This window comes from Lycium barbarum, chromosome 6 (assembly GCF_019175385.1).
Source record: "Lycium barbarum isolate Lr01 chromosome 6, ASM1917538v2, whole genome shotgun sequence".
Taxonomy (NCBI): domain Eukaryota; kingdom Viridiplantae; phylum Streptophyta; class Magnoliopsida; order Solanales; family Solanaceae; genus Lycium; species Lycium barbarum.
In genome coordinates, this window is record NC_083342.1 from 115696077 (window position 1) to 115722783 (window position 26707).

The 26707-nt window shown below is 34.1% G+C and overlaps 3 protein-coding genes across 7 annotated transcripts; 2 read left to right on the forward strand and 1 right to left on the reverse strand.

Moving 5' to 3' along the window:
• Positions 1-839: 839 nt before the first annotated feature.
• LOC132645705 (vestitone reductase-like) lies at positions 840-4542 on the reverse strand. Its single transcript, XM_060362848.1, has 4 exons — positions 3855-4542; positions 1994-2518; positions 1293-1494; positions 840-1186 (listed from the first exon to the last, which is right to left on the reverse strand). The coding sequence occupies exons 1-4, from the start codon at positions 3982-3984 to the stop codon at positions 1045-1047; spliced, it is 999 nt and encodes a 332-aa protein (XP_060218831.1). The 5' UTR covers positions 3985-4542; the 3' UTR covers positions 840-1044.
• A 281-nt stretch (positions 4543-4823) lies between these two features.
• On the forward strand, positions 4824-11163 carry LOC132645706 (probable protein S-acyltransferase 14). The gene is made up of 7 exons (XM_060362849.1): positions 4824-5225; positions 7031-7250; positions 7340-7431; positions 8301-8424; positions 8520-8605; positions 9531-9596; positions 10679-11163. Exons 1-7 carry the CDS (start codon positions 5010-5012, stop codon positions 10802-10804), a joined length of 930 nt encoding a protein of 309 aa, XP_060218832.1. The 5' UTR covers positions 4824-5009; the 3' UTR covers positions 10805-11163.
• A 3998-nt stretch (positions 11164-15161) lies between these two features.
• On the forward strand, positions 15162-19451 carry LOC132645707 (uncharacterized). Of its 5 annotated transcripts, none has more exons than XM_060362850.1 (7): positions 15162-15385; positions 16225-16604; positions 17149-17321; positions 17400-17480; positions 18396-18471; positions 18553-18630; positions 18982-19451. In XM_060362850.1, exons 1-7 carry the CDS (start codon positions 15177-15179, stop codon positions 19116-19118), a joined length of 1134 nt encoding a protein of 377 aa, XP_060218833.1. In that variant the 5' UTR covers positions 15162-15176; the 3' UTR covers positions 19119-19451. The 5 variants fall into 5 exon arrangements, with proteins under 5 accessions (XP_060218833.1, XP_060218837.1, XP_060218836.1 ...); XM_060362854.1 differs by having other exon boundaries at positions 15227-15436; positions 16222-16604; XM_060362853.1 differs by having other exon boundaries at positions 15229-15436.
• The last annotated feature ends 7256 nt before the right edge of the window (positions 19452-26707 follow it).

A 26707-nucleotide genomic window follows, 5' to 3' on the forward strand; every position in this document is an offset into this window, starting at 1 on the left:
CCAACACACTTGCAATTGACCAAGACCGTGAAAAAATTAAGACTGAGCTAGTAGAAAATTATTAAGTATTTATTTCCATCTATGTTTCTAATATTTCTTACAATAAGAGGCCAACAACAAAAAAAAACTTTAAAATATCGCTCAAGATATCATTATTAGGTTTGCTAGAGCCAAATCTTGAGTGAGTTTAATTAGTGCCACTTTTTTTTTCATACATATTTGAAAGTAGTTGGGGAAAAAAGAAAGTTAAGAATAGGAGGAAGTAATTTGTATTTAGACTTGGACGTGCATGTTGGTTTCTCCAACAAACTGCTATTGGCGACCAACTAATCGTGCATTAACTGAATAGGACATACCTCTCTCTTTTTTTGTGCTTAAAAAATATTCTACTCCCTTAATCTTGCGTTTTTTTTTTTTTTGGCCTTTTTATTCAATTTGCCAAGGTTATATTCTCTTACTTGAATAAGAAATTGAGTAAATTATTCTAAAACACTCATATAAAATAATTCAGTTGTCAATAAAATTTTCTAGTGGGCGACAAAAAAAATTATTCTCTCATTCTTAAATTTCAAAACTTAAATACATAGGTAATTTCTCTTTGTAATTTTAATTTGCCTTTTAATTGTTCTTTCTTAATATACTCAATTATGGATATATTCTTAAAACTAAAAACTTGACGTACTTGCAAAATAGAAATATTAGTTAAACTAATCTTGCGTATGAGGATCAAGTTTATGATTTTAAAGTATAAGGGGTGTATATATATGCAATTGAATCGCATTAAAGAGGTGTCTAGTGCAATTTAGCTAAGAAATTTTCGGCCAATACGCATAGTTAAAGGGGAGGATGCTATCCCCCTCAAAAAATGAGGAGTGAAGTACAATTGTACCTTTTCTTTATTCAACGAAATATGTAAATGGTAATCAAATGCACAAAGCCATCTACAGGATCTTTAAAAAGATATTAAGATCATGGTGTTCTTCAGTTCCAGAATGTGAAAACATAGACCCATATATCTTAGAGGTTTGAACCTAAATTAAATGACTAGAGCAGACCCCTTGTTTTGCAACACTCAATGGCTCCATCATATATTTCCTCTGGTCCATACTTGAACTTGAATCCAGTGTCCAAAAGCTTCTTAGATGAAAGTCTGGGATATTTTAGGCCACTACTCTCCTCCAAAGAACTACAAAAGAGATGATAATCAATTTATGTTTTGTATATTGTTGATCATTAATTATTTCAAGAACCAAAAAGAAATAATATTGATGACAGACATTATATGGACTTACTCTTCTATAATTGGTATTTGATATTCAGGGCATCTGACTGAAAGAAATTTGGAGAGTTCATGTATTGTTGTCTCTGCAGAAGAACAAATATATCTCCCTTTTGCATTTGGATGCTCGAAAAGAAAGATATGTGCACTCACCACATCATTTACATGTACAAAAGGAATGAGTTTTTGTTGCTCTAGCACATATTCACGATTTCCTGTAATAACATAAGAAAAGCTATAATTGAAAAACGGCAATCGATTATGTTAAATAAATGATTATCAGTCTGTTGTCTTGACATGTGTAGAAAAGTGATTTAATTACAGTATAAAAGAATATTTATAAGTACTATTAAGTCACCTAAATAAACTACAAGTAACTTCCTATAAAAAGTGGGATTGCTAACCTGGATATAAAGCAAATTATCTGTTATAACATGCTGATAAATTCTTTATATTGTTAGCACTGGCAGAACCAAGAGTTTTAAAGGAGATTTAAAAAATTCAAACGTGTGACCTAAAATAATTTTTGAACTACCAGTGCCGCTATAAGGGGATTCAAAAGTTAATATATATCCAAAAAAATCTCTATCCTTTTACACAGTCTATTTTCCAACAACGAGGATCCCCTTTCCTTAGTTGTTGACTTGTTGTGGCTCCGTCACTGTTTATCCATGTATATAAGTTAAATCTGTCTAGTGAAGGAAATATACATACCAAATATCATGCCCAAAAATATTCGAACTGTATCGGGACAGTGAGGAGTTATGAAGGGTCCATGTACCCAAGAAGGAAGTATAGAAACAAGTTCAAGTCCCTTTTTTTCTGCAAATTCAATTGCTGCTTTCTCTGTCAAAGTCTTGCACACTGAATATGATGGTACTATTGTCTTTGCAAATTTGATGAAATCAACATCACTCCAAGAGCTTTCATCTACTATGTCTAAGCCTTTATCATTAAATAAAACAGCAACATCACTAGAAGTGTATACAACTCGTTTAACTGTCTTTGAATCGATACATGCTTGTAAAATCGCCAATGTTGCTGCAATGACACTTTTGACCTTCATTTCGTCGACTTCTTCATCTTCAAAATCCATCGGTTGAGCTAGATGGAAAACTCCCACACATCCTGCAATTGCTGCAGAAAAGCTTTCTGGATTTTTGATATCAGCATTGAAAATTTGAAGCCTCTCTGATGCACCTTCTAGGTTTGTGAGGTAGCTAATATCTCTCTTCCTATCTGAAATGCGGTTGAAGTAGGCTTATTATTTCTCTTGAAATACTAGTCAAACAAATTTTCCAGTATTTCACCAATATTTTTGAAACTGAAGTTAAGTATATTATTGATGGCCAAACAGGTATGTCTACAAAGCATATCCAGAAAATACTACTACTACTACTATTTTGTTGTATTTTTTAAACGGAAAAGGCTCAATAAAATTGGGCTGATTTAAATAAACGACGTAGATCTCTAATATTAAACCAGCTAAATTTTAAATCCCAATTTAATAAAAAATCCGAGTCATACACCCGACCCAGCCACAACCATAATTTAGTTGGAGGTCACATGTCATTTCTGGTATTGTAAAACAGGCGTTAATGAAAAATTGGCATGGATGAGTCATTTTGGTAACGGTGATGACATAATTGAACCAAACTATTGATGAGTGGCAGAATGAGCCATTTCTGATAGTTCGATGGCATAAATGAGCATAACTATTGACGAGTGACATAAATGAGTCATTTCCGATAGTTCGATGACATATTTGAGCATTTTCCCTTTTTTAAATATGAGTTTGGAGTATACATTTATTAAAATTTAACAACTTTTTGCATATAAAGACGTATTTCGTATCGAAAATACTGGATTAAATTAACCAACAACTAATAGGCTATATCCTCCATTGTATTTGACTTTCCCTTACGTGAGTGCCCCAAAGGGTTAGGGTTAGCTACCCCATGATAGTAGGGGTATTGTTTGATGAGGATATAGGCGGACACTCTCCGTGCGTATTGCCAGATCTCACATACGAATGGGCATGGCAATCATGTGTAACTCTAGTTTTCTATTTTAAGAGAGTTATTTGAGAGATATTTTGAAGGCTTAATGCATATGCGACCCCTACACTTGTTTCTTTTTTCCATTTTGACATCTCAACTAAGTATTGTTCCTATTGAACCCCAGAACTCATCCTCAAGTGTGTACAAACCCCCTAAATGATTTTTATTAGAAGCAAAAGTTAAATTGGAAAAATGAAGGTGGAGTAATATTTTAGACATGTGATAAGCTATTCTTTAGGTCAACTTAATTAAGAGCTATTCTTTTTTTTTCCCTCTCAATTACTGTTAATCTTAGCTAAAGATGGATAATTAAATTAGAATATATATTAGCATGTTGCTACATTGAAAATGAAATATTATGTAAGTCGGATTGTGTTTGATAGACACTCTTGAAGACGAGTTCAAGGGTTCAATAGGAACAACACTTAGTTGAGATGCTAAAATGAAAAAAAAAAAAAGGCAAGTTTAAGGGGCCGCATATGCATTAAGCCTATTTTGAATGGAAGGCAATTAACCTGGATGAGATCTAATAGTGGTGTTGACAGAGTAGCCATGTTGAAGAAGCCTCATGATGAGCCATGATCCAATAAATCCTGTTCCTCCTGTTACACATACTCTGCTGCTACCCTTTTCTTTTCCTTCCATCCCTTTTACAATTTATGTATCTTATGTGAAACTAATGATAAATTAGCACCTGATATATAGCTATTGGGATTGACAATTTGATGAAAGTACATCTTGTTTCTTGTTAATCATGTATTTAATTATTCAATTTAGTTGGTAATAGAGAAAGAAATGTATTAAATTAAACATATGCAGAGAGCGATGTTCTCTATATAAACAAGTTTCCAAAGAAAACAACCATTTTCCAGCAGTTATTGCTTTGTACCTTTATAAAATTATGAAACTATTTCATTTAATTTTCCAAACTTTACTAGTTACACATAAATTCCTGACTCCGCTACTGGGCGAATATCGTATAGTACATGAACAATTTTAGCCCAAATCTATTCTATTTATTCTGTTTAATACAATTTTCTCCAATTTAATTTAATGAACATAAAAAAAATATAATAAAACCAAATCAACAACTAAGAATATGATACAGTGATCAATAAAGTAATTTAAAAATTATGAATGTTAGGTTCAAATTTCTAGATTATCTCTTTCCATCCGACCAAGCTCAGATGGACTTAGTAGTAGGGATTCAAGAAAGAAAATAGAACCACATCAAAAGGTCAAATTGCTAGTAGTTAATTAATTTTACACATGCAAACAGAATAATCTTTATATATGTACTACCTAATAAAAGAAGTCAATTTTGCATCACCCATGAGAATGAGCCAAAGTAAGAAAAAGAACCTTCTAATTAACCAATTAAGTACACACCATCTATCAGTAGCAGTTGGGAACTTGCCAAGCTTGACCGAACATCCCAATATAATGGGCGCTGTTGAAATTCCAAATTTACCCCTTCACCGCTTCTCAGTTTCCCTTCTTCCTCACAACCAATTTCACTCTTCATCAACCATGGATTCCACTTTTCTCAACTAGGAATCCATAAAAAAATATTAAGACCAAATTAATCAAAACAAAACACTCTCAATTAACAAAACAAAATTAAACCCCCCTTTTGATTCTTATTTTGTGTAATTCTTTTCTTTATTATTATGTATAGATCTGGAACAGTGATGGCTTGGAATGTATTCAGATTTTGTACAGCCTTAAAAGGGTTAGGTTCAATTATGATCTTGTTAGTCTTAGGTGTTGTCGGTGTTACCTATTACGCTGTCGTTTTGACCTGCTATGGTCCATCCCTTGTTAGTGGCGATGGATTCTTGAATGCCCTTATCTCTCTTGCTGTGCTTATCTTGTTTCATTCTCTGGTAAAATTTCTTGACTTGGGGTTCCTTTATTTATCATTCGTTTTAATGGGTTTGTCAAGAAACTGTGAAAAATGTGTTTTTTTTTTTTTTGTTGGGTGCTTTTAGGTGTTTTATTTGACTAAAGTTTGTTCTTTGAGAATGATGCTACATGGTGTGGAATGTGGATGTATTGGGTTTTGATTATAGGATGTATGAGTATATTCTTGGGATCTTTGTTGAAGTTAGGCCTTTGGGAATCAACAACAACAACAACATACCAAGCGTATGCTTATACCTAAAAGTTAGGCCTTTGGGAATATTTGAAGATTTTTTTTTTCTGTATCATGCACACCTGAATGTACATGGGTGTGTTTAGGATGGTCAGAAATAGATGATAGTAAAGGGATATGTGTGAGATTTATAGAATCCTAATTTTCGGGGAACTTCTAATTTGTCATGAAAGATAAATGTTGAGTAGTGAATGAAACAGGTCCAAATGAATATCGAAGGCTCGCTTTTGTGACACGCGTAAGCAATAAAGCTAGGTGTGAAATAAGCTGAGGTCTTCGCTAGCTTAGACAACAGTTCTGTTAAGGCACGAAAGCCTCTAAGGCGCATGTCTCATTATACATGGGCTCTGTCTTGAAGAGGATGAATAATTATTTCCCTTGAGAATAATTTTCTTTCTATTCCTTTATCGATATAATTGCTGTTAATGCTGGAAGGGTTAAGAGGATTTATGTAGCTGACCCTAACTAGATTGAGATTGAGACGTACTTGTCCACAAATTTCACTCTTGTAGCTTAGATTGTGTTGAAGAATCCCGAGTTTTCTATTTTAGATGGTAAGTTTTCTCTACTTCTAGTGGAAGGTATTAATAAGCGTTGCACCTAATAAATATACCTTCTATGTCAAGTTAGGTCATATTCAAACATTGAGAAGACTGATCATAGTTAAATGCCAATTATTGAGTAGTGAATGAAACAGGCCCAAATGGAGCCAGACGATTTGGCATTATCGAAGGCTCGCTTTCAGGCACACGTAAGCACTAAAGCTACGTGCAAAATAAGCTGAGCTCTTCACTCACTTAGACAACAGTTCAGTAAGGCACCAACGCTCCTAAGGCACATGTCTCACATTACCCATGGGCTCTGACTTGAAGAAGATGACTCTAGACAATAATTATTTCCCTTGAGAATAGTTTTCTTTCAATTCCTTTGTCCATTTGTCGTCAACACTGGAAGAGTTAAGAGGATTTATATAGCTGACCCGAACTAATATGAGATTGAGACGTGCTTGTCCACAAATTTCACTCTTGTAGCTTAGATGCATTGAATTCCAAGTTTTCTATTTTAGATGGTAAATTTTCTCAACTTCTAGTGGAAGGTATTAATGAGCGTTGCGCAAAAAAAATATACCTTCTAAGTCAAGTTAGGTTATATTCAAACATTGAGAAGACTGATCATTGGTAATGCAAAATGCCAATTATTATAGAAACTCTCAGAGATAGTTCTTATTACGTTGCGTGAAATGAAGATCGACAATGTACTTGCATTACTTAGTTGGCACTCACAGAAAATCTAACAAAATACGAGTTCGATCCAATCTCTTTAGCATAAAGATGGATATTCCTTGATCGTGATCATATAATCATTTATTCACAATCTTCACGTGGGTTAATAGTATTCATTAACCATCATGGAAAATCTTATTCTCCGCTTAGAAATTCTGTATCTTCTAATGTTGGGGTTCATATAAAAGCCAAATGAGGCTGTGGCAACCTATACTCTCTATCTGAAAGAGTCGTTGTTCTTTAATAACCGCAGTTGGTGATGCTTTTGTGGAGTTACTTCTCTGTCGTTTTTACGGATCCTGGTAGCGTACCTCCAAATTGGAAGCCGGTCTTGGATGAAGAAAGAGGTGACACTGATCCTTTAACCGCATCTGAATTTGGGGCTTCACCAGCTGATCCAGCAAACCCAAGAGTACGGTTTTGTAAAAAGTGCAACCAGTTGAAACCACCTCGGTGCCATCATTGTTCTGTTTGTGAGTTCTTGTTATGCACCTTCTGTGACGAATTTTGTTTCTGTTTTTTATTCATTCGAGATTGAGTTGTACATGTTTCCGTGTTTTAGGTGGAAGGTGTGTGTTAAAGATGGACCATCATTGCGTGTGGGTTGTCAATTGCGTTGGAGCACTAAACTACAAATATTTCCTTCTTTTTCTGGTAAGTTACTATTCTTAAATTGTTGATAAGATTCTACTATCAGCAACCTAAACAAAATTGATAGTCTACCAGCAAATATGAAATTTCTTGATGGTTTTTCTGCACTGACTGCTCTCAGCCTTTGTTGTTAGCTTTCTGTTGTAATAGCTACTAGCCCTTTTGCTATGCAATGTATTCTGTGTTACATTGATTGCACCTTCCCGTTCTTCAATGGATATACCACAAAGTTTCAAAGGTTTTATTTTAGACCAACTCCTTAAGTTAAACAGACAATAGGAAAGAGCTGCAACTGGAAAATCATATTCACCTATTGATCCACAGTGCACAATCGTGAGCAGCTGTGAGTTCTTGATCGTAAGTACAATCATCCTAGAATCTTAGTATATGACTTGTCTCCTAGCTTCTATCCTGCCAGTTGTACAAGTATGGAAAGAACTGGCTATTTTCATTTGGAAAATTTGAAAGACCACTTTACTTGCTTCAAATTTCTGTGACCTTGTTCTTTGCCAAATTTTACTTCTCCTTTTATGTTGGTTTGCAAATCTGTCTATGTTAGCTTTGCATAGTTGGCACCAAGATCGGGTAAAGGAGAGTTGTGGTAAGTTGTTGGCCAGCGTAATATTAATCAAATTATGATGGAACCAACCTACCTAGTTTGGATTTGATTCCTAATTGTTTCACCAATTGACTTGCATGTGATATTGAGTTAATATTCTCCACCTTATTCCTTCATGTTATGCCTGTCAAGTGATACTTGTATTTATCAATTTTCAATGGAGATACATATCCACTATTAATGTTGCATTGGCTGACAATAAATACTTTATTGACCCTTTTTCCCGAATTAATTACGTCCTTTCTTTATGCAGGTCTACACATTCCTTGAAACCACTCTTGTGAGCCTAGCATTACTGCCACAGTTTATTGCATTCTTCAATGATGGAGAAATACCTGGGACTCCGGGCACTCTTGCGACCACTTTCCTTGCTTTTGGTAAGATGTAGAAACCCTGCTTCCAAACTTCTCCTGTAATTTCTTACATAGGCATGCAATTTCCTATTTATTGACACAATTCTTGTCAATTGCAGTCTTTAACATTGCGTTTACTTTGAGTGTATTGGGGTTTCTGATCATGCACATATCATTGGTGGCTGGTAATACCACGACCATTGAGGTATTACACCTTCCTTAATACCTTCCTTACTTTTGGGTTGAAAGTATAATGGGTGAACTGCTATCTGATCATAAGGGGAAAACTATTGCTACAATTTGTTGTTTCTCCATGTCTTGGGTTTAGGAAGGTGTGCTTGCTAGATCAATTATCTAAGCGTGTTTATTTTGGTTCGTTTTGATCGACAACCTTATTAAAGTTGCTTTATTGCAGAATCACGTAGGTCACACTCTTCATATTTTCTTCACCCCACAAAAAGAAACAAATAAACAAAATTGAAGTAGAGTGATTCCTCATCCATTTAACTTTTCGCCACATCTTTTTTCTTTTCTAAAACTCAAATCTACCAAGAACCTTGATTTTACCTAGAGGATCCGGTGGTGGCTTCATAGGAGAAACTGATCGCGAAACTCTTCTTCAGCCAGAGTTGGGCCGGATAGCAGATGAAAATACAAAGTTGGTTATCATTTTAATGGACTTCTTATCAGTGTTTGGACTGTATTCTTCTTGATCATAGGTCGCCTCCTTGCATAGAATCCTTCTGCTGCCGATGGCAACTCAAAATTTAACTTTGTCCCTTCAAACTACTTTCTGAAATTGTGGAAAATACATTTGCCTTGGCTATTGGACTAAACTACATGGTTTACCCAATGAGACCACAGCTTACATCTTCTAATGATAAGCTTCCTCCAATTAGATGGTTGAAGCTCAAGCTCTTATTTTTCGTTTCTTGGTTTCATGAACCAACTGCTCCTTTGAGGCTACTGCTTGTACTTCCCTTGGGATTAAATAAATCAGAAATGAAGAATCTTTCGGAGAAGAATCACTCGGGACGTTTGAACTTGAAATTTCGGCAGTTAATTGACACCTTTGACTGACAGGATTATGTGTATCCTTGGCCACATTAAAACACGTCTTGTCTTTGCAGGCATATGAGAAGAAGACCACTCCAAAATGGCGTTATGATCTTGGTCGGAAGAGGAATTTTGAACAGGTTAGTTGACTGCGGAAGACATTGTGATTGTCATTTGTCTGCTTTTATGGAGGTTTTTCTCAGTTGCAATGTGAAAAATGATGCATCTCATGTAGCATTATGATCTAAATTAGATAAAACTCATAGAAAGGTGCAAGATCAAGGGAGGTAATCTCTTGTACCAGGTGCTATCAGTGGTATCCTTTTATTGGCGGGGTCTGTATGTTTGCGGCTGGGTCAAATACTTTCAATTGTGCATCACAATTATCTATTCTAAAGTATACTTGTAGAAAATCGGACATAAAGCTTCGCCTTAGCAATAAAGGGGAAAAAGGGGGAATACTTCTTCATGTAGCAGTAGGACTAGGAAGCAGTTGACAGCAACTCAGAACGTGTATATCTATCTACACATGCATACCACATGCGTTTGAATCAAATTCTGAAAAGTGAGGATATCCTATAAAGAAGTGATACATTGATGTATGCATGTACTTTTTAGATAGGAAAGGTTGGAGCAAAACTTGATTGTACCTTCTTAACCTGCTTGCTTTATCTCAATTGTCTTTGTTTTCTAGCAGTTATATCACATTACTTCTAGAATCCCAAATGTGCCTCAGCATATGGGGAACCAACTTGGTCTAAACAGTTTGTACTTTTATTTATCTTGTTTTTGAGTTGAGCAGTAGAGACGTTGGGAATTAACTGGTTCTTCGCGACAGAACCCTGGTTCCTAGTAAATTTAACTCTGTTATTAGGGATGCCAGAGCAAGAATCTTCTACACATTCTCGAAATTTGTACTCTATACTGATCCCCCGTTCCCTTGATATGGAACATATGAGGTGTTGGTGTTGATATGGAACATATGAGGTGTTGGTGTTGGCCACAGCAAAACAACTTACTGTTAGAAAGAACCAAATCCCAAGCTTATCCAACAAAGACTCTGCCTGTGTGATTTTTGACTGCTCAAATCCATGTACAGTTGCTTGATATCTTCTTTAGCTAGAATCCGCTCTTCGAGTTTGTGGTGTTACCTTCATCTGTGTTACTATATGTTATGTCCATCACATTTCACCCTTCTAAAGTTGTAATATTTTTGCATCAGGTTTTTGGCCTAGACAAGAAGTATTGGTTCATCCCGGCTTACTCAGAAGAAGATTTAAGAAGGATACCCGCTCTTCATGGTCTTGAATACCCATCAAAGCCCGAACTAGAATCCCAAGAATTCTAAGGGTCATCAAGTACATGACCAAGCTGAGTTTGTTTTTTTCCTTTTCTTTTTGTAACAATTATAGAGTAGTACCTAATGATGCCCATCCGGTGTGATCACTTCTACTGGCGCTGTGCCGAAACTACGCGAAGATATAGTAGAGGCGGCCCGAGCAGCCAAAGGATGCAATGATGTATTGATATGTTCATTTCGTTTGAGTATCCGTTAGGGAAAATGGGTTCTGTAAGATAGTAGGTTTGTTTATGTTTCAAGTCTGACAACAGGTTTTCTTGTAAGGTCAACTGGTTGATTAGAAATGTAGATTGGTCTTCAATGACTCTTTCATACGTGTAAGTGTTAATGTAAATCGATTTTTCCTAGTCTTGGATTTGTCTAAAGTGGTTCTAAGCTCTCATGGAATTGTCTTAAAATTGCAACATCCCTTGGATAATCCGGTATTGTCACGATTTAGTCACATAAATAGACTTTATAGACATAAATATGTACATATACTTTTTGCGTATGTACACACCTTTGGAACCGAAATAATGAGTTGAAGTTGGATGCACAAATGAAACTCCACTAATAAATTTATTTAATTGGAAGGAATCGGAATATTGTTTTTATTTTATAACGTGCCAAAATCATTGATAATATTCCGTTAATAATGTTATGCTTTACAATTTCATACTTCTAATTAATTTGTTGAATGATTTTAAAACTTTAATATTATGTAATTTATTAATTTCTTGCTTATTATTTAATGTTTTACACAATTAGATTAGCTTGCGCGTACCTCGACTAATTTTAAGGAGTATTTGTTACCTTTCACCAGCACAAGTACAGGAAATCACAATGTTTTTGACTCCATTAGAATTTAAATTTGAGATCTCAGGATTCTCAACTCACTTCATTGACCGCATATAACTAGTTTTTGTTTTTATTTTAGAATATCCTTTATATAACATTAAGATGATAACAATAACATAAATAGGTGAACGATAAACAACAAACTTATAACTAGGACATGCTATTAGAAGACACAATGACAAAACAGAGATAGAAAATAAAAAATATTACATGCTCGATCAACATTCTACGGATGCCCATCATTCTCGCATTGTTGTCATTAACACGCACGTTGTTTGCAACATCTCCAACTACATGTTCATCAATGAGTTGTTTTCTCCGTATGTGAAGTTTAGTCCTCTTAACAGTAGATAGCTTTAACAACTCTTTAATTTCTCTAGCATCAAGTTCATTGAAGTTTTTGTCCTCAACAAGTTGGTTCAAGAGGTTTTCCACTTCTTTCTCTTCGGACCTTTGCTCTATTTCTTGAGCATTCACTTTTTTTTTTTTGAATTTAGGCTTCATGTTTACTTTAACTTTTTTTCTCTTTGGGCCTCGGAGGAAGCTAAATGGTCCTTTACTATGTCATTAGCCTAGGTTAAAGACGGTGATCAAGCAAAAGAAGCATTGATCTCTTCGAAAATAAAAACAATTAGAACGACTCTATATCATGTACAATAGATAGGCTCTTCTGCTTTCTTACATAATGATGCTTTTTTATCTACAATAACTTTTTTCGCACTTGCACTGAGATTTCTAGTATTCCTAAGCCATTTCCTAATCATCTTTGGTATACAGAAAAAGAAGCAAAGTATAACTGAGTGAGTACATATTTGTAAAAATAAAAGTGGAGATTGCGGAACAGGAGGATGATCGCGTGGATAATCTTTTGCTCGTGCTTGAAGATTTGATTCGCGGTAGCGGTCACGCTTCATGAGATAAGTATCGATTTTATGTTTGATTAAAATCTGTCATTATGTGTTGTCTATTATTCATTTAACCAATATGTTTCTGGAATGCTTCGCTGTGCATTTTTTCTGTCAATGCTAATCTTTTATCTAGAATGGCTTTTCTCGCACTTTCACTGAGATTTCCTAGTGTTTCTAAGCCTTTTCTAATCATATTTGGTATACAGAAAAAGAAGCAAAGTACATCTAAGTGAGTACCTATTTCTAGAATAAGAGTGTTTGGCTGATATATACAGATGCCTCATAAGACCACATAATTAAATAACTATAAAGTTGATTGAGATAATTTGACCAGATTTAGAAATAAACTAATTGCGCAATCTGATTTGGAAGGTATTTATTAATTACTTTCTTAAATGGATGTAATTAATTCCTAAAACTCAATATTGAAGTTGAAGAAATAATCATAATTTCATATAAAGAGTTGGCAAGGTAAAAACTTTAGAGCGACTCACTCTTAATACACCTACGATATTGTGTAAAAAATTGGTCTTTTGATATGATTATTTAGAGCAACTTTCACTCTTAATCATATTCGAATATATGAAAATATGATTATTTCTCCAACTTCAATATTGAGTTTTAGGATTTTGATTACATCCATTTAAGAAAGTAATTAATAAATACCTTCCAAACCAGATTGCGCAATTAGTTTATTTCTAAATCTGGTCAAATTATCTCAATCAACTTTATAGTTATTTAATTATGTGGTCTTATGAGGCATCTGTATATATCAGTCAAACACTCTTATTCTAGAAATAGGTACTCACTCAGATGTACTTTGCTTCTTTTTCTGTATACCAAATATGATTAGAAAAGGCTTAGAAACACTAGGAAATCTCAGTGAAAGTGCGAGAAAAGCCATTCTAGATAAAAAATTAGCATTGATGGAAAATATGCACAACAAGAAGCATTTCAAAAACATACTGCTTAAATGAATAATAGACAACATATAATCACAGATTTTAATTAAACATAAAATCGATACTTATCTCTTGAAGCGTGCTCGTGACCGCAAATTAAACCTTCAAGCACAAGCAACAAATTATTCACGCGATCGTCCTCCAGTTCTACAGTCTACAGTCCTCTGCTGTGTAACCTAACTAGCCTTTGGATAGAGAATACTCGTGTGGGCAAGTATTACGGCTAAAAAAAGGCCAGTCTTACAGATGAACATGTATTCTATTTATAACTCACTTTTTAGGGTGTAAACCCGAGTCCAAAACGTGCAGAACTATTTTCCAAGTCCATTAATTAACGGAAAAGGGCCAATAGACCCCTGTAAGATCGAAAAAATGCCAAATATACCCCTCATTATACTTTGGATCCAAATATACCCCTAACGTTATACTATTGACTCAAATATATCCCTCCACCGTTAAAGTTGATCAAGATGGAGCCCAATCCCACGTGACATTAATATTTTAATAAAGTAAATACCATGTGACATGCCACCTCACCAACCAAAACCCAATTTTTTTCTTTTTTCTTCCTAAACTTACAAGCCAACACTATTTTCTGTCTTAATTCCAAAATTTCCGATAACTCCATTTCGGTCGGGACCATAGAGTTTATTACTAGGCTTCCAATTGTGGCATTAATTTGAAATATATGAATTAATCTTATCACAATAAATTATAAATTATTTCACTAAAAACTGTAATTGCACTCCTTGGCTCAATTTTGAAGTCTTTCATTAAATTTTATCTGACTCCCCATGCTAACACTACATAGATCAATCAGTTAAATTAAATTACTGACAATTTAATTTATTGATTAAGTAAATTCTTTATACTGCCGCTTAACTTATTTCATGTGACAGATACAAAATCTACCTGCAAGGTTTTCACATTAAAACTTATAAGCATCCATAAAGGGGTATCATCAATCTCAAAGTTGAAACATTGATTCCATCCACTGATTATTATTTACAAATGTTATTTGTTACTATTCAACCACGAATAATTTTTAATGAATTCGAGTAAAGAATAATTTTGAAGTTATAAAAATAGAAAAAAGGAACAAACAAGGTAGCTAAGAGCAAGGACGGATCCAAAATTTAAATTTTATGGGTTTAATTTTAAGATTATTAGCATTAAACCATTATTATATCCTTTACGATATGTGTTTATATCTATTATTTCTTTTGTCTCAATTTATGTGGCGTATTTTTCTTTTTAGGATGTCCCTTTAAAGATAAAAGTAACGTCTGCGTACATCCTACCCTCCTCAGACCCCACTTGTGAGATTACACTGAATATGTTATGTTATGTTATGTTATGTCTCAAAAAGAATGTTATATTTCTATATTAAAAAATAATTTAAAATTATGAGATGATTTATAATTACACAAATATTTAATGCTTATTTTGAATCACAAATATTAAAAGTCTTTCTTCTTTCTTAAATTTCATCTTATTCAAATGATGTCACATAAATTGAATCAGTGAGAGTATTTATTACCTAACTATAATGCTCTTTATTATGCTACGCCTCTACCTCATACACCTCTAGCTAGAATAGAAATGAAAAAAACAAAAAAAAAGAGAGAGAGAGAACTAGAAGGTTCTGACTGCATGGAGAGAAACAGAATACTAGAAAATGTAAGGAAAAAAAGGAAGGATCTAGGCTCCAAACGCTCCAATATTCTAACCTCTCATCAACATAACACGTGTCACTCTCACACAACTCCTTTTTTTCATATACAAAAGCTTAGCCACGTACATTCATTCATCTTAAGCAATTTATTACTACTTATATATTATTCTTTGACTCTGCCCCCAAGGTAATTCAACGTCTTCTTCATACTTCATCAATTTCGCAATCCTGATAAAAGGTAATGAACAATATTCGATGTTTATGTTTCTGGTTGTGTTTGATCATTGTCCAGTCATGTAACTGGTAGGTTCTGCACTAGCTGTCCACTGATCTTTGATTAAAATGAATGTTCTAGAGATTTTCTATGATTAATTTCTAGTGCATGTGTCCAGAGATTTAATAAATCTTTGTTAAATTCAAGGCTTAAACTAGCTTTTCCGTGAACTGTTTCAAATGTTGCAATACTGTATAATATACTAAATTAGGAGCTGAGATGTTGCTGATTTCGATACACACAACCAAATTACGTAGATATAGATAGATAGGTTTGCCTCTATGCTTCTTGAGAGGTTTGGTGTTAGAGCAGTGGCGAAGCCGGAAATTTCATCAAAAGAGTATGAAAATATAAAGAAGTAAACATACGATGAAGCTAATGAGATTCAAGAAAAATATGACCTAACTACACGGTATAATTTTCGGGGTTAAGGACAGGGCGGAGCCAGTAAGGGCCAAGGGTTTGGCCAAAAATTACACTGTATATACAAACTGAAAATTATTTTTTATGGATATATATTAGATGTTGAACTCCTTTGGCTTCTTCGTTTGTCTACTTCTTTATATTTTTGAACCCCTTATTTAAAATTCTGGCTCCGTCACTAATTAGGCGGCTTTGGCACTAGGGGATGAGTTAAAACCTTGGGAATTTCCTCTTTGTTGCTGATTCTAGTTGTATGTATCATCCAATTTTCAATCAATTTCAACAGCTTTAAAAGACTGAGTTGTTAAGTTTCCTTGTTCTGGAAGTAGGGATTGGCGTGAGAATATGCAGAGAGGAAGAGGTGGCAGAGACAATTTCAACTCCTTTAGCAGTCAATTTGATAGATTTGGAGGCATAATGTCAAGTATATTTGGAGGAAGAGACCCTTTTGATGACCCATTTTTCACTCGCCCTTTCGCAAACTTGTCTCCGTCTTCCATGTTACATCCAAGAATTCCTGCTGATGAGTTGCAGCAGGTTGATGAAGTCAGTGGGCCAGTAATTCAAGAGATAGATATGGATGATGAGGAAGAAGTATCGCTTGAACTAGAGGAGGAAGACAGGGACGTTAATGGCTCTAAGGAGAAAAGAGATAGGGCTTTTGCTAACAGAAATCCACTTGTTGAACACCCTGAAGACCAAACTGATGGTAAATTTTGCTTATATTCATCTTCCTTTTGTACAATAGGGTTTGCCCTGATTTCTTAGCTTGTTAGGATTTCCTTACCATAATTGTGTTTTACTATTAAAAGAAAAGGAAGCTGATCCTTTTCTTGGAGAAAAAGTCTTTGCACTTTTACAATTTGAGGATCCTTCCTTTATATTATAACATAATAACGTCTACAGTGTAGTCATTAAAAGAGTCTTGACGAGAGGTTATTCTACCGATATATTTTCTATTATATTAGTTATCTCATAGGTAGGTCAATTGACCAAACCATATTAAAGTATTATCCCTCTTTTAGTATACTTCTTTTTTGTTGTCTGATTTGCTTCGTTAGCTTCAGCATGACGAAGGTAGGGGTAAGGTCTGTGTACACTCTACCCTCCCCAAGACCCCACTTTGTGGGACTTCACTGGGTATGTTGTTAGCTTTCAGATGACGTTCTGTTATTTCGATTCTTGCAGTTTTTGGTGTCTGTCCATAGTAATATTCTTGCTGCTCATCATCATTAATTCTACTTATGTTCCAGACCATAGCAAGAGCAAGAGCGTAAGCAAAGATGTTACTCATGGAATGAAAGACTTAAAATTGGAAGGAGCACAATCGAAGACTCAGGGTATGAGCTATAGAAGAGTTACATATGGTGGAATAGACGGGACATATTACAGCGCCACCACCACACGGAGGACTGGAAATGATGGAGTATGTTCTCTTCCATTGATGACCTGGCTTAATAATCTTGTTCTTGCTGGTTCTAACAGTGCATATGTTGTGAAACAGAGGGTGCTAGAGGAGAGCAAGCAAGCAGATAGAACAACTGGTCAAGCAACACATAGAGTCTCCAGAGGCATTCACGATAAGGTATAACTGTATAAGTTAATCATATACTTTTGGCAATGTTCTTAAAATATTTGATAAACCTATCTTCTTCTTTATGTGTAGAAGCTTTAAGTTTTATTAAACTTATACTTTTGGCAGTGTACTTCCTATTCCAAGAAGGCATATAATCATTAATCATTTATTTAAGGAAGAGGTAATGGTAATTTAGTCAAATGCTCCTTATGATTGATGCTGTCAAATGAATTTCATAATAGGTATGCTTAAAGCTTAAACGATAGGAAAAACAAACCGGAGAGAGTAAATGTGGCTGCGAGGATTAAAGGAGTTGACTCCTGCCCTGGGGCGGATCCATGTACTGTTTTTTGGTGCTCAAGCACCCATTAACCGTGGCGGATATCCCATGTAGACATATAGCAAATATTGAAATTTTGGTATAAAATAATAAATAGCACCCAGGATACAATAAAAGATCTTGCTGCTTTGGTTAAAAGGTTGTAGGCTTTAGGCTAACCCATGGAGGAGCCAAGTTCGAATTCCACTCAAAGCAATATATTTTTTTGTTGATTTTAAGGTGGGCACCCAGGACCACTGAATCCTGGGTCCACCACTGCGACCTGACTATCGAGTTCCTAGATTGCTATGTACATCTTAGTGGATTCTAGTTGTTGTGTGTTCTATGCCAGAGAGATGTTAATAATCTATCCCAATATTGATAATCAAGCGGACAGTATTAATTGGTCTGAGTTTCTCATATGAATTGCAAGACTGGCACTACTTTGTCCACGGTGGCGGTAATGTGATATTCTCAAACATAGTTTCCATGTGTATAGTTGAGGGATATTTGAATTTTGGCCCTTTTCATTGCTCTGATAACAGTGACCTTATTTTGACGGATAGGAAAAGAGTTTCTCATTGACATTCTTCTGTCGTTATTAGGGGCACTCATTGACAAGGAAGCTTGCCTCCGATGGTAAGGTGGACACAACACAAACATTGCATAATCTCGAAGAAGGTAGCAAGCATCTTCAATAAGATTACTTAGATGTTCTGTTCTTATTTTGCATCTTGTGTTGTTTGTTTCTTTATTGTGCAGATGAATTAGCTGGCTTTGAACAGACATGGAATGGCAATGCTAATAAGGAAATCCCTGTCTGGAAGAGCGCAAATGCAGGTTTGTAAGCAAAGGATATGCCTTTCTCTACTCATGAATAGTAATGGTACAGTACATACTTCAACAACGTATCTGATGAAGTTCTGCAGTCTCCTCAGTATATGTATATTGCATTCCTAACGCCAGACTTGAGCTGATTACTTGACCTGGCTTTAAATGCACGCTCAAGTATGGAGGCATTAAACAATTTTTAGGCCTATTCTTTCTTAGTTTATGACAAATGAAGACCAGCCAATCTCGTGCAATGCTTTTTGTTGCCCTCTAGGCTACTTCGGAATGAGAGGTTTTCTTATATTGGATGAAACTTATGCTTGCATGATCCTGTAACGGTATGCTGTTTCGGTTATCCAGGAACAAGTAGTGATTGGCTGACGAACTGGAATCCTGGAGTCCGAGATCAATTTATTGGTGTGAGACCTGATAACTGTGCTCAGTCAGGGACTCAAAGTGGAAGGCCAAAGAAGGTCGTCCGGATCAATATAGAGTGAATGTACGTATTCGCCAGATCAACATCAAGCCCGGGAATGGAGAACTTCCCGGTAGACTATACTATACCTGTCAAGCCACAACAACAACAAAAAAAATATCTACATATTTGGTAGTTGCTTAGAGTCATGGTGAGAGGTGACAAGAGCAGTTGTACGTCTATAAAGAAGGGATTTAGTATGTTAGTAATATTTTGTTTCTGGACGTTAGTGTTGGTTAGAATCTGTTTAGCCATAGTGATTTTAGATTGCTCGTCTTTCTGAAGATGACTGATAGAATAAACATATCTGGATGGTTTGCAGTATCAATGCTTTTTGTCATCAGTGACATTTCGATATTATGGAGTTCGTGTAGGCGACCACTTGTTATGTACGCATTATAGTGGTTGTGATTCCTTTATCTAGATTTAGACTTATTAATCATCACTAACTTAGTTGTGAACATCACACAATTGTTGAAGAGAAAAACTTGAGAAAAGAAGAAACAACGTTTCATTTAGAAGGTACTTTAAAAGGTGCTTTTGAGTATTGGCTCTGTTACACACGTCTTACATAAATCACAGTAGTAAAAATTACATTGAAGTTGGATTTCCAAAGTCGGAGAAGAAAAGCCATTTGATACCGAGAGAATTATTTAAAAGAAGATTATGTTAGAGTATTAATCAAAGGTGATATCTGGCACTATTGTTTCTTCTTAGTTAGTGAAAGGATCCGTTATGAAGTGTCTCAGACTGACTATATATATGTATATATATAGTTTATTCGCTTTTTCACTTTTGACGTCGAAAAGATAGGAAGTAATTTTAAGCAACAGTAGTACGATCTATTTGTGCCTCTAGAAATCGACTCTCTTTGACCTACATAACATGACTTCGGCTTTTTTTGTTTTTTTCTTTTATCAGACCAGAAAAATATGGAAAAGCTGTTTTTTTTTAGGTGATTGAGTAAGTCTATAAGCTAGTCAAATTAGGCTATATAACTTAGTAGTAACTTTTCAGTTATTATTTTGACGGGGGTCTATCCAATATAAAATTTTCTTTTCGCTGGTTGTAATTTTTCTGGGAAGAAATTATTCATTACGTATTAGTTGCAACAGAGGTATTCGAATTCTGTGTATTCAACACGAAAACACGAAAGTTGGTTAGGGGCATTGGCCAAGTCTATTGCTTAAGTTCTGCTCGTGTTAGATGGTTTGGTTTCAATGTCTTAACTCTGAAGTACTTTGAATTCTTTTAGTGGGCCTCCGCTGTTCAAATTCTGGGCCTGTCGCTGTTAATGTGCTGCTGTCCATTAAAGGAATTTTTTTTTGTAAAATTTACTTGGCATAACTTACATTATTACCTATTTATGGAACATAATTAAACTTTACAATAATTATATTTAGTAGCTAAAATATAAGATATTTACTTCCTATAGCTATCACTTTTTTACCACTCATCTGATAACTTCTCACACCCCTAAATTTAAACCAAAAAAAGCGTCCCTCTCTCCTATCCCCCTAAATACACGCCATTATGCTCAATATCCCTTAATTTCAAATCAGTTTTACAATAGTTCAACTTCCTTGTTTATCTCTAATTAACTACTCATTAATTTCACTCATAATTCAAATCTAATTCCCAAAAAAGGTAAGATTTTATACTGATTTTTACGTTTCACCGTGTATTTAACCTATATTTTCGGTTTTTTTTTTCGTTACTTCACGAATTTTCAATTCCTAATGTTTTGGATTGATATTTTAATAGTTGTTTTTCATATATATTTTGGCTACATTTTAATTGTATTTTGGTTATTATGTTCAATATTACTTATTCTGGTTTCTGTTGACTATATTTCAGATATATTTTTCATATATTTTGACTATATTTAGAAAAAATTCAGAAAAATTAAAAATAAATAAAAAAGTTGCAGTGAAAACTTTGTTACCTCAATTATTGTCACGCCCCGAACTATGGTCTAGGCGTAACACGACACTCGGTGCCTTGCTGCATGTGACCGAGCGAATCACATGACTTGCTAAGTCTACATGGGACATGAACTGATGCGGAATATAAAGTAAACATGCATGAATTGTGAAAACATGGAGTTCAATAATCATAAGTCTGAAAACAGTAAATCAATGGAAATACATGTATATATAACTGCTTGTAACATGGGGAGTGCTATAGTATAACCGACAATATGATCTGGTACTTGCGTCCTACCAGCTGAACACTCATATCTTGCCAGGAATATGAGATTTAAGTAATAATAAGCATATAAGGATCCAAACTGCATAATGAAGGTGTTGTCTCCTTGCTGACAACCCTTATCCTACAGTGGCTACGTAGTTTCAGGCTTTACTGAGCCTTCTCGGTTAACTAAGCAAATCCCAAAAACATGAATATGTAAAATAAGTGGCACTTGTTGCCCCTGGTTTTCATGAATATAACTTGTTTGTACATGGATATCATGAATTATAGCTTGCTTGCATGAACTTGTAAAACATGTATAGTATTTTCTTAAAAATATCATAATATATCATAAACTAGCATGCATGAACCCATGGAATGAGATATATGAGTTTTTCATAGATTACGGACAGATTCTTAATAATCATAAAAAAATATTAAGAACTCAATGATGGAACTATAACAATTCATACATAATATAATCATGGACATAGACCTAGGGTTATCATAAGCATGATATAGAAACCCTAGTTTTCGTAGAGAATCATAATTTATGGATTATGAGGCGTGAGGAAGAACAATGATGTTCCCACACGTAGATAGTAACTCCACATACCTTAATCGCTCCAAAACTTGAAGAAAAGTCTGAATCTTTGAAGAAGAATTCCAAAAGTTTTGAATTTGGAAACCTTGAGAGGATTTTCACTGATTTTCGTAGCTACTGTTCGTGGCTCAAATGGTGTTGTTCCAGACCTCCAAATCCAATCTCCACCAATCACATTTTATACTTATGTGTTATGAACACTCTGTTAAAATTTGGGCTTGATCCAACGGTTAGATTATCGGGAAATACTAAATTAATATGACTGGTCGGAATGAAACTCAACAGAAAAATACTAGAGTTTTCTCCAACTTTTTTACAACTCTTGATTTTTCTAGGGTAACGGGATGGATGGATTTATTCTAGTCTTTATAAATGATAAATCTTGTAGAATGAAAAGGTTCTTGATTAAAATATTTACCTTGGAGGACACCTTAGGAAACTAGATTGCCAAACCAAATTATTGAAGGTTTCTTGATTTTTCTTGATTGCAAGAATGAGTTTCTTGCAAGATTGAAGTGTCTAGGTTCTTTAGGTATGGAGATAGAGAGAAAAAGAATAGTCTCTTAGGGTTTAGAATAGTGTTAGGGACGTTTTTACTTCATACAATAATAAAATAAGGAGTCCCAATTGGAGTAGGAAAAGGCTAAAAACGTAACCAAAGTCTGAAAATTCTGCTCCGACCAGTGATAGTAAAACAGGCATAACTCTTAGCACAGAGCTCCGTTTGAGCTCCATAAGATACCGTTGGAAATCTATTCCAAAGGGATACAACTTTCATGTTTTAAACTTTCTCAAATTATCAACTAATCAAGGAGTTACGGGTGCCCGAAGTAGGCTGGTCAACCACTTTCGTAATACGTACAAACTTTCAATTTTTTTTTGCTAAAACTCTAACGATACGAGTCTAACACGAGTTCAAAGATACGTGGTGTTACAATTATGAACTCCATTATGACTATATTTTGGCTATATTTTAATTGTATTTTGATTATTATGTTCAATATTACTTATTCTGGTTTCTGTTGATTATATTTCAGATATATTTTTCATATATTTTGACTATATTTTTCAAAATTTCAGAAAAATAAAAAATATAAAAAAATTGCAGTGAAAACGTTGTTACCTCAATTATGAACTCAATTTGAATTCGATATTTCAACAAATGAATTCAAATATATATTCGTCGTTTAAAAACGAGCTCTGTTCACTGGTTTGATATTGTTATTTTTCAAAGTTTTTTGATGAACTAGTTTTTGAACCTTTTTTTTTGGTTAAAAATATGAATGTACTTTTTGAATTCATTTTTTTTTTTTTAATTTGCTAGCTGTTTGAATGAGATATGAGATCAGATATGGAATGGGAGGATATTTGCGTGAATCAGGGAACATTAAAAACTGATTTTAATTTAAATTGGAATAGATTTTGTTTCCATAAATATAACACTTTCAGTTTTCTCAGCGTGTGTATTTCCTTTATATTTATCTTATATTTAAATCGACGTGTCTAGTAGCTAAATATAGGTCCTCCAGCTACGAATTGTAAATGTAGAACATGTAGTTATAGGTTGTTAGAAGGAGCTAAAAGGTAGCTGTTTGTGAAAACTTTACTTTTTTTTTTCATCCAAAGGATACTTTCAAAACACGTGATTTGAACGTCATACACAATTTATATCACATGAATTTGTACTCAACTGATTCTAATTTCTGCTATTTTTTTATTCCCTATTTCCCTTTTCTCACAGATGCATTGTCTCTCTTCGTCGCGTCTCGCGTGCTTTGAACATTCTAATTCATTTTTTTACTTTTTATTATTTTTGTTTTCTCCATTTTCCTTTTCCCGCTAAAATATACTCTCCTTCGCTGTCTTACTAATCTCCACTAAAGGAATCCGTTTCATGAAAGTTTGTCTTCAATTAAAAACATACTCTTCAAAAGCGTGTTATGAACATTATATATGTGAGATATCAAATGAATACATTTTTCTTGGACGGTAATAATTATTTTCATTAATGGCATAAAACTAGTACTTAATTTTTTTATACAAGTGAGCGAAAAATCGTGTTTTGGATTTGATTTTTCTTGAATGATAATAATTATTTGCAAATGACAGAAAAGAGGTATGGAATTTCTTTCATGAAAGCTATTTTTCATCCAAGATGATACTTTCAAAGCACGTGATTTGCATGTGATTTGAACGTCATACACAATCGATATCATATGAATTTTTACTCATCTAATTCTAATTTCTGTTATTTTTGTTCTTTCCTGTTTCCCTTATTTCATGGATGCATCACCTCTCTTCGTCGCGTCTCACGTGTTTTGAACATTCTAATCCAATTTTTACTTCTTATTATCTTTGTTTTTCTCCATTTTCCTTTCCCCGCTAAGTTACTATCTTTCTCAGTTTTACTAATCTCCACTAAAGGAATCTGTTTCATGAAAGTTTGTCGTCAATTAAAAAGATACTCTTGAAAAGCGTGTTATGAACACTATATATGTGAGATATCAAATGAATTCATTTTTTCTTAGACGATAATAATTATTTTCATTAACGACATAAAACAAGTGCTTAATTTGTTTATACAAGTGAGCGAAAAAACATGTTTTGAATTTGATTTTTTCTTGAATGATAACAATTATTTTGCAAATGACAGAAAAGAGGTATGGAATTTCTTTTATGAAAGCAGTTTTTCATCCAAAATGATACTTTCAAAGCACATGATTTGGTCATACACAATCGATATCACATGAATTTGTACTCATCTAATTCTAATTTCTGATATTTTTACTCTTTCCTATTTCCCTTATCTCATGGATGCATCACCTCTCTTCGTCGTGTCTCCCGTGTTTTGAACATTCTAATCCATTTTTTATTTTTTATTATCTTTGTTTTTCTCGATTTTCCTTTTCCCAATAAGTTACTACCTTTCTCAGTTTTACTAATCTCTACTAAAGGAATCCGTTTCATGAAAATTTGTCTTCAATTAAAAAGATACTCTTGAAATGCGTGTTATGAACACTATGCATGTGAGATATCACATGAATTTATATTTTCTTAGACGGTAATTATTATTTTCATAAACGACATAAAAGCAGAGCTTATTTTGAACATTCTAATACATTTTTTACTTTTTATTATCTTTGTTTTTTTCCATGGCCTGCATCGTAGGATTTTTTTTTCCTCAAGCCTTTCATTTCTCATATTACATCTCAACTTTCCACCACTTTTGTTTTACAGTAATCTAACTCTATCTCAGAGTTAATGAAACTGTCTTGAATATTTTCAAGGCATATTACATCTCAACTGTCTAGCTCTCTCATTTGACGATTGAAACGCAAAATTAGCAAAGTGTACAAATATATTTTTGTCCAAAAGCAAAAACAAACACACCACCTATATACTCTCTATGCTACTATCCTTCTCTTTCTTATTCATCTCCACTAAAAGAAACTGTTTCATGAAAGTTTGTCTTCAATTTTAAAGAAACTCATAAAATGCATGTTATGAACACTATACATTCTATGAGATATCACATGAATTTGTTTTTTCTTAGACTGTAATTATTATTTTCATTGACGACATAAAAGTTGTGCTTAAATTTTCTATACAAGTGAGCAAAAAATGTGTTTTGAATGTTATCCATGTGACAGTTCACATGTATTTAGTATGTTCTTGAACGTAATAATTATTTCGCAAATGACACAAAAGTAGGTGTGTAATTTATTTTATAAAAACTATTTTACATCCAAAAGGATACTTCAAAGCACGTGATTTGAACGTCATACACAATTGATATTACATGAATTTGTAATCATCTAATTCTAATTTTTGCTAATTTTTTTCTTCCCTATTTCCCTTATCTCACGGATGCATCACCTCTCTTCGTTGCGTCTCACTAGTTTTGAACATTCTAATCCATTATTACTTTTTATTATCTTTGTTTTTCTCCATTTTCTTTTCCTTTTCCCGCTAAGATACTACCCTTTTTCGTCTTACTAATCTCCACTATAGGAATCTGTTTCATGAACGTATACTCTTGAAATGCGTGTTATGAACACTATACATGTGAGATATCACATGAATTTGTTTTTCTTAGACAATAATTATTATTTTCATTAACGACATAAAAGTAGAACCTAAATTTTCTATACAAGCGAGCAAAAAAAAACGTGTTTTGAACGTTATGCATGTGATAGTTCACATGTAATTGGTTTTTTCTTGAACGGAATAATTAATTCGCAAATGACACAAAAGTAGGTGTGGAATTTCTTTTATGAAATATATTTTACATCCAAAAGCATACTTGCAAAGCACGTGATTTGCACGTAATTTGAACGTCATACACAATATGTCATGTCGATTATACTAAGGCTCTTCCAACCTAAATTATTTACTCATGTTATTATATTCATCTCAGATTATGTTCATGTTCAGTTTCAGTTCAGTATTACGTTATGACTCCGGTTATCGATTTGGGCTGCCCATTTCCCCGAGCATCACATTACTGTTTTGCATTCAGCTGCCTTACGTACGAGTACTATTCCACAGTACTCACATCCCTTTTTCTAAGGTCTTGCAATTCTGTAATATCATCAGTAGATCTAGTAAAAGACCTATGAAGCTTATGAGGCTCTTTCACCGTCGCCGACATGCAACCAAAAACTCGTATCATTTTCCACTTCTTTCGCTATTACGTTTATTTTTTCCCAGGCTTTATAACAACTTCATTTATTTTGCTTCTAAGAAATTCACTTCTTTCACTGGCGGCATCTCAGAAGCTCGCTGGTAAATTTTCAATTTACTTTTCGCCAACATTG